Source organism: Hypanus sabinus, chromosome 7 (genome assembly GCF_030144855.1).
Source record: "Hypanus sabinus isolate sHypSab1 chromosome 7, sHypSab1.hap1, whole genome shotgun sequence".
Lineage (NCBI taxonomy): Eukaryota > Metazoa > Chordata > Chondrichthyes > Myliobatiformes > Dasyatidae > Hypanus > Hypanus sabinus.
Window position 1 is genome coordinate 98,132,440 of NC_082712.1, and position 12,193 is coordinate 98,144,632.

Consider the following 12,193-nt stretch of genomic DNA (forward strand, 5'->3'; position numbering starts at 1 on the left):
CTATTCCTAATCATATTATGCCTCTCCAAATGTTCATAAATCCTGCCTCTCATGATCTTTTTCATCAGCTTACCAACCACTGAAGTAGACTCACTGGTCTATAATTTCCTGGGCTATCTCTACTCCCTTTCTTGAATAAGGGAACAACATCTACAGCCCTTCAATCCTCCAGAACCTCCCCTGTCTCCATTGATGATGCAAAGATCATCGCCAGAGGCTCAGCAATCTCCTCCCTCGCCTCCCACAGTAGCCTGGGGTACATCTCATCCGGTCCCGGTGACTTATCCAACTTGATGTTTTCCAAAAGCTCCAGCACATCCTCTTTCTTAATGTCTATCTACTCAAGCTTTTCTGTCCACTGTAAGTCACCCTTACAATCGCCAAGATCCTTTTCTGCAGTGAATACTGAAGCAAAGTATTCATTAAGTACCTCCGCTATTTCCTCCAGATCCATACACACTTTTCCACTGTCACACTTGATTGGTCCTATTCTCTCACACCTTATCCTCTTGCTCTTCACTTACTTGTAGAATGCCTTGGGGATAACCTGAATCCTGCTCACCAAGGGCCTCTCATGGCCCCTTCTGGCTCTTCTAATTTCTTTCTTAAGCTCCTTCCTGCTAGCCTTATAATCTCAAGATCTCTATCGTTACCTAGTTTTTTGAACCTTTCGTTAGCTTTTCTTTTCTTCTTGACTAGATTTACAACAGCCTTTGTACACCACGGTTCCTGTACCCTGCCATTACTTCCCTGTCTCATTGGAACGTACCCATGCAGAACCCCACGCAAATATCCCCTGCACATTTGCCATTTTTCTTCCGTACATTTCCCTGAGAACATCTGTTCCCAAGTTAAGTTTCCAGATTCCTGCCTGATAGCCTCATATTTCCCCTTACTCCAATTAAACTCAGTTTGGCTAACTGGGCCTGTCTCCTGTCCCCCCCTCAGCCGCGGAGATGGTGAGCTCGGCCGAGTTGGTACCCGGAGACGTGATTCTTCTCCCCGAGCAGGAGGTGGCGCTGCCGTGCGATGCCGTGCTCCTCTCCGGCAGCGTGGTGGTCAACGAGAGCATGCTGACAGGTGGGTGGGGGCCCTGAACCGGGATAGTCAGAGGCGGCTGGGGTGGGGGTGACGTGTCGGACTGGGGTAGGTTGTGGGGAGAATCAGGGTCTGTGGAAGGCTGTGAGGAAGTGGGGATGTGGGGGGAATGGAAGGAAGGTGGGGGTAGGAGGCAGGCAAAGATGGTCGCTCCCCCGGATGGGGGTGAGTCTGTGAGGCAATGGCGGATGGTGGATCAGACGGAGCTGGTGTGATGTGGGGATGGGGGAGTGGTTTAGGGATATCTCAGTGGGTGGGCCCACTTTCAGGAGCTCTGACTGTGTTTCTGTGTCCCAGGGGAGAGCGTCCCGGTGTCTAAGACCCCCCTCCCTGAGCTCTGCGATGAAGACACTCTTCACACCCCCATCTTCCGCCTGCAGGACTATCGGCGCCACGTGCTGTTCTGTGGGACCCTCACCCTCCGAGTCCGGCCTGACCAGGGGCAGGTCCGGGCGGTCGTCATCCGCACCGGTGAGGCACGGCTATGGTAGGGGAGTACGGTACCTCCGTCCTCCAGCATGCAATCCTGCCCCGGGACTCGCCTCCAATCCTCCCCTCTCACCCTGGGACACCCCTCCGATCCCACTATCACCCCTCTGATCCCCCTCACCCCTCCGATCCCCCCTCACCCCGGGACTCCGATCCCCCCTCACCCCTCCAATCCCCCCTCACCCCGTCTCCCCTCTCACCCCATTCTCCCCTCCAATCCCCCTCACCCCGGGACTCCCCTCCGATCCCTCTCACCTCTCCAATCCCCCTCACCCTGTCTCCCCTCCGATCCCCCCTCACCCCTATGATCCCCCTCATCCCTACGATCCCCCTCTCACCCCTCTGATTTCTCACCCCGAGACTCCCCTCTGATCCCCCCCCCACCCGGGACTTCCCTATGATCCCCCTCACCCCTACGATCCCCCTCTCCGATTTCTCCTCACCCCGAGACTCCCCTCCGACTCCCCGCACCCCTCTGATCCCCCATCCGGGACTTCCCTTTGATCCCCCCTCACCCCTCCGAAACCCCTCACCCCGAGACTCCAATCCCCCCTCACCCCTCCGATCCCCCCCACACCCGGGACCCCTTCAATCCCCCCTCGCCCTGGGTTCTCACACTCTTCTCTCTCTCTTCCCCTGCCAGGCTTCCTCACCACCAAGGGGCAGCTGGTCAGGTCTATCCTCTTCCCCAAACCCGTTGACTTCAAGCTGTTCCGGGACGCCAGGCGTTTCGTCGCCTGCCTGGTGCTCGCTGCTGTACTGGGCTGCATCTACACCGTCGTCATCAGCTCCCTCCGCAGGGTGAGTGCAGGTCCTCCCCCTCCTCCCTGTGCCTGAGGGGCCCCGGCCTCTGCCTGGGGTGGGTCTCTGCTCACAACAGTCATGGAGCACTTAGCTTTCCGTTGTATCGCGCAAGTTCCCGCTGTTGTTTGTAACGTTCTCCGGTCCAAAGACGGTCGGGTCAGAGTTAGTAAGGTGCGGGCCCGTGCTTGAGGGCTGCCCCAGCACACTACAAAAAGCCCAACAAAATGAACACCACATTTGAGACCAAATGAGACCCACCTCTATGTTTCAACACCCCCTGTGATCTTATACACCTCATAAGGTGGCGGGGTAGAGCTACGTCTCTACCAAAGGAGGTGTGAGGTGCCCCTTCCCTCTGCTAGCCTGCAGGTCACCCTTGGGCAAGGTGCCCCTACCCCCAGGTCAGGGTCACGTGAAGCCATGGGAGCAGGTGGTGGACGGTCGTACGAGCAGCCGGTGCAGATCACAAGTCCTGGTTGTGTATGGGAGCAGGTGGTGGACGGTCGTACGAGCAGCCGGTGCAGATCACAAGTCCTGGTTGTGTATGGGAGCAGGTGGTGGACGGTCGTACGAGCAGCCGGTGCAGATCACAAGTCCTGGTTGTGTATGGGGGCAGGTGGTGGACGGTCGTACGAGCAGCCGGTGCAGATCACAAGTCCTGGTTGTGTATGGGGGCAGGTGGTGGACGGTCGTACGAGCAGCCGGTGCAGATCACAAGTCCTGGTTGTGTATGGGAGCAGGTGGTGGACGGTCGTACGAGCAGCCGGTGCAGATCACAAGTCCTGGTTGTGTATGGGAGCAGGTGGTGGACGGTCGTACGAGCAGCCGGTGCAGATCACAAGTCCTGGTTGTGTATGGGAGCAGGTGGTGGACGGTCGTACGAGCAGCCGGTGCAGATCACAAGTCCTGGTTGTGTATGGGAGCAGGTGGTGGACGGTCGTACGAGCAGCCGGTGCAGATCACAAGTCCTGGTTGTGTATGGGAGCAGGTGGTGGATGGTCGTACGAGCAGCCGGTGCAGATCACAAGTCCTGGTTGTGTATGGGAGCAGGTGGTGGACGGTCGTACGAGCAGCCGGTGCAGATCACAAGTCCTGGTTGTGTGACCACTGACACCAGGCAGGCAATCTGTGAAGTGTGTTGTAAAGACACGTCCTGCCCAGTGGCAGGCCACTGTGATCGCCCACGGAACAGGACACAGCACAAGATGATAATGATGAGATATCCCCTGTGAGGTCTGACAGAGAAACCGCTTCCTTGGATTACTGTGAACAACATCACAGTGGCCTTCGTCGATCAGGGCATTGGAGACAGGAGCTGGGATGCCACACTGCCGTTGTGCAAGGTATTGTTGAGGTTGCAATTGGAGTATTGTACTGTGTTCAGTTTTGGAAACCCTGCTATTAAAGACAAAGACTGTTGTTTTTGGTCCCATGTAGCTCAATACACACAGTGAAAAGTTGCAAAATATTGTAACTGCATCAGTTACAACATATCAAGTCAGTAACTGCAGCATCCTGGGCGTCAATAGCCGGACCCAACCTCTCAACACCGCTACAACAAAGGCACAACAGTGGCTATATCTCAATAGGAGTTCGAGGAGATTTGGTTTGAGACCCATTTCTACAGATGTACCCCATCACCGTCTGTTATGGGCCCTCACCACACCTCCCCCACCTCCCCACCCTGGCACTGCACAGGATCAAAATAAACTGCAGAGTTTGTGAACGCAGTCAGCCCCATCGTGGGCTTGAGCTTCCATCTGTAGAACCAGGACATCTTCGAAAAGCAATGCCTCAAAAAGGCAGCATCCATCAGCCAGGACATGCCCTGTTCTCATTGCTACCATCAGCAAATTGGTACACACACGCTGAAGACAGACCCCTCTGTGATTCAGGAGCAGCTTCAACCCCTCTGCCATCTGATTCCCAAATGGACAGTGAACCCATGGACACTACCTCTCTAAAGTTTATTTCCATTTTTGCACTACTTATTTAAATTATCTCCCCCTACCCCTCTCCCCTCCCCTCCTCCATCTCTCTCCACCTCTCCCCTCCCTCTCTCTGTCCCCTCACACTCTCTCTCTCCTCTCTCCCCTCTCCCTCTCTCTCCCCTCACTCTCTCTCCTCTCTCCCTCTCTCTCTCCCCCACAGTCTCGCTCTCTCTCTCTCTCTCTCCTCTCTCTCTCTCTCCTCTCTCTCTCTCTCTCTCTCTCTCTCTCTCTCTCTCTCTCCTCTCTCTCTCTCTCTCTCTCTCATTTAATATATTCTGACTGTAATTCAGTCTATCATGTATTGCATTGTGCTGCTGCCACAAAGACAACAAATTTCACAATGTATGCCAGTGAGAGTAAACCGGATTCTGATTCTGAAACGTGTCCTTTGCCAAAACAGCCCGAAGGTGTACCGGGAAGAGCCCGCACGTGTCACCATGTTTCCGACCCTCTGGGGATGCGGGAGCAAAACCGGAACACCCAGAACGTGCAGACTCCTTACAGACAGCGGTGGGAATTGACCCCTGGTCAAGTGTCATGCTAACCATGCCACCCTAGAGGAACATAGAACACAGAACAATACACACACAGTGTTGTGTGTATTCGGCCCACAGTGCTGTGCCGACCCTTAAACCCTGCCTCCCATATAACCCCCCCCACCTTAAATTCCTCCATATACCTGTCCAGTAGTCTCTTAAATTTCACTAGTGTATCTGCCTCCACCACTGACTCAGGCAGTGCATTTCACGCACCAACCACTCTCTGAGTGAAAAACCTTCCTCTAATATCCCCCTTGAACTTCCCTCCCCTTACCTTAAAGCCATGTCCTCTTGTACTGAGCAGTGGTGCCCTGGGGAAGAGGCGCTGGCTGTCCATTCGGTCTATTCCTCTTAATATCCTGTATACCTCTGTCATGTCTCCTCTCATCCTGAAAGATGCCACCAAACTAGGAAGGGAGCACAGAGGAGGTTTATGAGGATGTCAATGGGACTCTGGGGACTGAGATAAGGAGAGCAGTTGGGTCTTTATTCGTTAGCGTGTAGCAGACTTTGAGGAGTGCTCTTGTAAAGGTGTATAGAATCACAGTGGGCATAGTTAGGGTGAATGTACAGTCTCCGGGTTTGGATGGAGACCTCAGTAAGCATGGGCCTGATGGGCCAAAGGGCCTGTTTCCACACTGTGTAACCTTCAGCTGGCAACATCAGCCCAGGTTACCAAAAGCCCTCAACAGTCTACAAGAAAAACATCGATAACACAACATCTTCAGCACCCACTGCAAAATCGCAGAGGAACTCAGCGGGTCAGGTAGCATCTATGGAGGGGAATCAACAGCAGATGTTTTGGACCAAGGCCCTTCACCAAAGATATCAATAAGATCGATAAAGTGCAGAGGAAATTGACAAGGATGTTGCCAGGCCTTGAGGACCAGCGTCATGGGGAAAGGTTGAATAGGTTAGCACTTTATCCCCTGGAGCATAGGAGAATGAGGGGAGATTTGATGGATGTACACAAAATTATGAGGAGTATAGATAGGGTAAATGCAAGCAGGCTTTTGCCACTGAGATTGGGCGAGACCAGAACTTAAGGTCATAGGTTTAGGGTGAAAGGTGAAGGGTTCAGAGTGTGGATCAAGCTGCCAGTGGGTTTGATTTCCATGTTTAACAGAAGATTGGGTAAACACCCGGAGTGGTGGGGTAAGGTCCTCCATGGATTGATGGGTCTAGCCATGACAACAGTTCGGCATGGGCCAAAAGGCCTGTTTCTGTGCTGTAGTTTCTACGACTCTGGTGCAGAAATTTCTGGGGCCCTGGCAGAGAGATTTAAAACGTCCTTAGTGTCAGAAGACTGGAGGACAGCTAATGTTGTTCTGTTGTTTAAGAAAGGCTCTAGGGATAAACTGGAAAATTTGAGGCCAATAAACCTGAACTCAGTCAAATTATTGGAAGGTATTCTAAAGGACTGGATATATAATATTTGGATAGACAGGGACTGATCAGGGATAGTCAGCATGGCTCTATTGTGTGGTAGGTTGTGTCTAAACAATCTTAGAGAGTTTTTTGAGATTACTAGGAAGGAAAGGCAGTGGACATTGTCTATATGGACTTTAGCAAGAATCTTTAACAAGGCTGGTCAAGAAGGTTCAGTCGCTTGGCATTCAGGATAAGGAAATAAATTAGATTAGACCCTGGCTTTGTGGGAGATGCCTGAGAGTGGTAGTAGATGGTTGCCTCTCTGACTGGAATCCTGTGACTAGCGGAGTGCCGCAGGGACTGGTGTTGGGTCCTTTGCTGTTTGTCTTCTATGTCAATGATCTGGATGATAATATGGTTAACTGGATCAGCAAATTTGTGGATAACACCAAGACTGGGGGGGTGTGTTCAGTGAGGAAGACAGTCAGAGCTTGCAGCAGGATCTGGACCAGCTGGAAAAGTGGGCTGAAAATTAGCAGATGGAATTTAATGCAGACAAGTGTGAGGGCCAACTGGAGTAGGGCTTACCCTGAGGAGTGCAAAGTGTGGTGAAATAGAAAAATCTGTGAGTACTGATTCATAATCCCCTGAAAGTGGGTAGGTTCGTAAAGAGAGCTCTTAGCAAATTGGTCTTCATAAATTCGAGCATGATGTTAGGCTGAATTTGGAGTATTGCGTGCAGTTCTGATCAGCTACTCACAGGAAAGATGCCAGCAACATTGAAAGAGTTCAGAGAAAATTTAAAGGATGTTGCTGGGACTTGAGTTATAGGGGAGGTTGAATAGGTTAGGACCTTATTCCCTAGAGAGTAGAAGACTGAGGGGAGATTTGACAAAAGGATACCAATGATGAGGGTAAATGCAAGCAGGCTTTTCTCCCCAGATTGGGTGAGATGAGAATGAGAGGTCATAGGTTTAGGGCCAAAGGTGAAAGATTAAGGGGAACCTGAGTGGCTAGTGTGGAAAGGGCTGCCAGCAGAAATGGTTGAGGAGAGTTTGTAACTGTAAGAGAGGTTTTGAGAGGTGAGGAAGGATTGAAAGCCAGACAGAGTCATGGTGTTTGAGAGAGAGAAGTGTATGTGTGTGGGAACGTGTAGGTGTTTGTGTCAGAGAGGGAGACAGTTGGTTCTGCCTACTGATGACTCCTTCACTACCGCCTCCACCCCAGGAGCCCATCGTGGAGATCGTACTGAAGACTCTGGACGTGGTGACCATTGTGGTCCCGCCAGCGCTGCCGGCCGTGGTGACGGTGGGTGTTGTCTATGCCCAGCGACGCCTGAGGAGACGAGGAGTCCACTGCATCAGCCCCCATCGCATCAACCTATGTGGCCAGCTTGACCTCGTCTGCTTCGACAAGGTGGGTCTGAGTCATGACACCGCCATATTGAGCTCCCACACATCCCTGGGGGATTAACTCCACATCCCCCGGGGCCTCAGCGCACAGCAAGACTTCACTGAGGAAACAATAGCACTTTCGTGCTATGAAGCTCCCCCACCATGCACCCCTCCCCTCGATGCCCCCCATCCACAGTGATGACCCTCCCTTTTAATATTTAATATTTCAGTACTGTTTGAGTAATTTGTACATACAAGCATTCTTGCTTGTTTAAATAATTATGGGTTCCGTGTAAAAGAGTTAATTACATATGTCATTGTGTGATCACGTGATCCTCACGCTTCTTGCTTAGAGTAAAGACGGAGTTTTTGGATTCCTGTGTTTTCTTTGAATTAGTTTAATGTTTTGAAGTTACAAAACATAACATTGGCGACGAGGTATTTTTAAAACGAACCCAACGCGGTCACTGACTTGACACAGCGCAGCGAGACATTCGAGAGCAACGCCGAAACAGAGCGAGCAGCGGGCGTTCTTTGGAAGGGAATTAGTTTAAAAATAATGCCGTAAATGGAAGAATTCAGGAGTCATAAAGAATGCCTATCAGGTGAATAATCATCATTTAAATAGAGCAGAAATGACGGGCTACTTTGGAAAGATGGACGAATTTGATTACAGAGCGGGTAATACTGAACTACTGCAACAGTATTTTGAAGCAAATGAAATGAGAGGCGAGTGACAGTTTTGCAGAGTGCATTGGGTTTAAAGGCACACAGCTTGCTTTGAAGTCTGACTGCTCCAGCCAAACCATCAGAAGCGAGCTTCGCTGCTGTTGTAATCGTGATGCAGGAAGAGGGCATTGTTGATTGCAGAATGCTTTAGGTTTCATAAGCGGAGGACAGAAGGGGAGGCTAGTTCAGCGTATGTGGCTGAACTGAAGAGGAAGTCTAAGATTTGTCATCTCGCTGGTGGTCTTAACGATACACTAAGAGAATCTTACAAGAAAGCATTCAAGAATAGCTCCTAACTGAAGCACAAATCACATTTAAAAGAGCAGTATCAATGGAAACAGCAGAGTTGCAAACACGAGGAAATCTGCAGATGCTGGAAATTCAAACAACAACACACACAAAATGCTGGTGGAACACAGCAGGCCAGGCAGCATCTATAGGGAGAAGCACTGTCGACGTTTCGGGCCGAGACCCTTTGTCAGGACTAACCGAAAGGAAAGATAGTAAGAGATTTGAAAGTGGGGGGGAGGGGGAAATGCAAAATGATAGGAGAAGACCGGAGCGGGTGGGATGAAGCTAAGAGCTGGAAAGGTGATTGGCGAAAGTGATACAGAGCTGGAGAAGGGAAAGGATCATGGGACGGGAGGCCTCGGGAGAAAGAAAGGGGGGGGGGAGCACCAGAGGGAGATGGAGAACAGGCAAAGTACTAAATATGTCAGGGATGGGGTAAGAAGGGGAGGAGGGGCATTAACGGAAGTTAGAGAAGTCAATGTTCATGCCATCAGGGTGGAGGCTACTCAGCCAGTATATAAGCTGTTGTTCCTCCAACCTGAGAGTGGATTCATTTTGACAGTAGAGGACAATAGATAGAATGAAAGTGAGCGAGAACAAAATTGCAACTTCTAAACAGAAACCTACTGGGTTGAACATCGTGACGGGGCTCAGATATACCAAACAAATGCAAGTTTAAAGGCAAAACTTGCAGAAAAGGCAAAAAAAGGTAGGAGATATTGAAAGTGCATGTTGGACAGAGAAACATGAACGGATTGCCCAGGGAAGAGAAGACGGTGAAACAGTTCAGTTGCAGTTTTACAAAGTGCACTGATCTGGATCTGTTGCTGAAAAAGTCTAATGATGGGAGTGACACAGGACCGGCTCACCTTGAGATTTACAACCTAACGGAGACAAGCCATACGACTTATACCAGCAGTCAGCGGCAAATTAATTAAAGTTGGGAACTGGACAGTGGCTCAGCTGTTGCAGTCATTCCACAAAATGAGCTTGAGCGGCATTTCAAAGATACTGAACCGAAGCCTGCAGATATCCTTACGAAGTTATCCTAGAGAAAAGACAACTCCTGCGGGAATGGCATTTGTAACAGCCAACAAGCCACATTGGAGAGCAGCATTGTGGGAATGTGACTGGCTGAGACAACCTGCTACTTAATCCACCATTTGCGTGCCACATCCCCTGCAATAGAGTCAAATGAAAGTGAATTAAGAAAGGCACTGAGTGATGCTACTAATGTCTCCACACTGAGCACCATGAACCTCTGCCAATCGAGGACAAACATTTGCTGGGGTCAGCCTCTGTGCCTCTGGTGGAAAGCGTATAGGACCAAGGAAGGACAATGTTGTTCGGAGGAATTGTGAACGCAGTGGTCTGACTGCTGCATATCGGCAACATATCAGAGAAAGCTTCAGATGTGTTTGTTAGTCAGGCAGCTGCTTGTGAAATGTGCCTTCGTTTTAAGCTGGAACAGAGTTCAAGCAGCTTCAGAGAAGTTGCAAGCATTCGTCTTTTGTGAGTAGAAAGAAGCAGAACCTACACTGCATGCATTAAGGTTATTGCCTCAATTTCAAGTGGGTGATAAAAACCTTTCACTGTCGGTCCAACCAATCATCCTCCACGCTACAGGACTGCTTCGATGACGTCGACTGGAAAGTCTTCCATCGTGAGGATGCCTCCGAGTTCACGGATGGGGTCACAAGGTTCATCCGGAAGTTCGAGGATGTTGTCCCCCAGAAATGGGTCGGGGTCTATCCAAACCAGAAACCCTGGATCAACAGTTCCATACGAACAGCACTTACAGAGAGCTGACATGGCCGGTAATCAGCAGGAGCTCCAGAAATGCAGCTACGATCAGCGCAAAGTTATCAAGGCATCGAAACAATACAGGGAGAAGATCCAGACACAACTCTCCACCAACAACACACGCAGCTTATGGCAAGTTCTGCACACCATCGCAGACTTCAAAGCTAAACGCAGTGCAGTTTCCAACATCTCTGCCTCTCTTCCAGATGAGCTAAGTATTTTTGTGTGCTTGGTTCAATGCTGCCAACACTGACCCCCGAGGAGAGCTGCAGCCTGGTCATCTCTGAGACTGAAATACGCTGATATTTCCAATGAGTGGACGGTCACAAGGCTGCGGGACCGGACGGCATCCCAGTGTGAGTGCTCAGGATGTGCACAGCACAGCTGGCTGGTGTGTTTACAGATGTTTTTAATCTCTTCTTCTCCCAGTGTAGAGTACCCTCCTGCTTCAAAACATCCACCATGGTTCCGGTACCTAAAAAGTCCAAGGTAACATGCCTGGAAGACTGGTGTCCTGTCTCACTCATCTGAATAGTAATCAAATGCTTTGAGAGGCTGGACAAGGACTGTATCTACATCTTGCTGCCACCCACACTGGACCCCCTGCAATTCACCTACCGACAAAACCGATCGACAGGTGACACAATAGCCACAGCTCTACACACCGTCCTTACACTTCCAGAGAAGAAGGATGCTTATGTGAGAATGCTGCTCTTGGACTACAGTTCAGCAATCGACACCATAATTCCCTCCAGGCTTGACAAGAAGCTCAGAGACCTCGGCCTTCACTCTACTTTGGGTAGCTGGATCCTGGACTTGTCAGATCACCGGCAGGTGGGAAGAGTGGGCTCCCTCACCTCTACCCCTCTGACCCTCAGCACAGGTGCCCCTCAGGGCTGTGTACTAAGCCCCCTCCTTTACTCTCTGTAAACCCATGACTGTGTCACCACCCACAGCTCCAATCTGCTGATGACATCACACTGATTGGCCTAATCTCAAATAATAATGAGGCAGCCTACAGAGAGGAAGTCATCACCCTGACACAGTGGTGTCGAGAAAACAACCCCTCCCTCTGGTTGTGGACTACAGGAGGAATGGAGATGAGCTATTGACATCCATGGATCTGGGGTTGCAAGGGTAAACAGCTTCAAGTTCTTCAGCATAAACATCACCGAGGACCTCACGTGGTCTGTACACACCAAATGTGTGGTGAAAAAGTCACAACAGCGCCTCCTTCACCTCAGACAGTTGAGGAAGTTTGGTACGGGCACCCAAATCCTAAGAACTTTCTACAGGGGCACAACTGAGAGCATCCTGACTGGCTGCATCACTGCCTGGTATGGGAACTGTACTTCCCTTAATCGCAGGACTCTGCAGAGAGTGATGTGGACAGCCCAGTGCATCTGTAGATGTGAACTTCCCACTATTCAGGACATTTACAAAGACAGGTATGTAAAAAGGGCCTGAAGGATCATTGGGGACCTGAGTCACCCCAACCACAAACTGTTCCACGTGCTACCATCTGGGAAACGGTACCTCAGCATAAAAGCCAGGACCAACAGGCTCCGAGACAGCTTCTTCCAGCAGGCCGTCAGACTGATTAATTCCGGCTGATACAACTGTACTTCTGTGTTAGATTGACTGTTGTACCTACTATTCATTATAAATTGCACATTGCATCTTT

The 12,193-nt window shown here is 50.5% G+C and overlaps 2 protein-coding genes across 2 annotated transcripts in view; both read left to right on the forward strand.

Annotated features, from left to right (window-relative positions):
• LOC132397511 (probable cation-transporting ATPase 13A5) overlaps positions 1-657 on the forward strand; it is a 4,258-nt gene extending 3,601 nt beyond the window's left edge. Inside the window, exon 3 of the mRNA XM_059976341.1 lies at positions 625-657. Within this exon, the coding sequence (XP_059832324.1) occupies positions 625-657 (33 nt within the window). The remainder of the gene's footprint in view (positions 1-624) is intronic.
• Positions 658-952: 295 nt separating this feature from the next.
• Positions 953-12,193, forward strand: part of LOC132397038 (polyamine-transporting ATPase 13A3-like) — a 57,002-nt gene continuing 45,761 nt past the window's right edge. The window contains exons 1-4 of the mRNA XM_059975270.1: positions 953-1,080; positions 1,396-1,569; positions 2,231-2,388; positions 7,520-7,708. Of these exons, the coding sequence (XP_059831253.1) occupies positions 957-1,080; positions 1,396-1,569; positions 2,231-2,388; positions 7,520-7,708 (645 nt within the window). The 5' untranslated portion in view covers positions 953-956. The remainder of the gene's footprint in view (positions 1,081-1,395; positions 1,570-2,230; positions 2,389-7,519; positions 7,709-12,193) is intronic.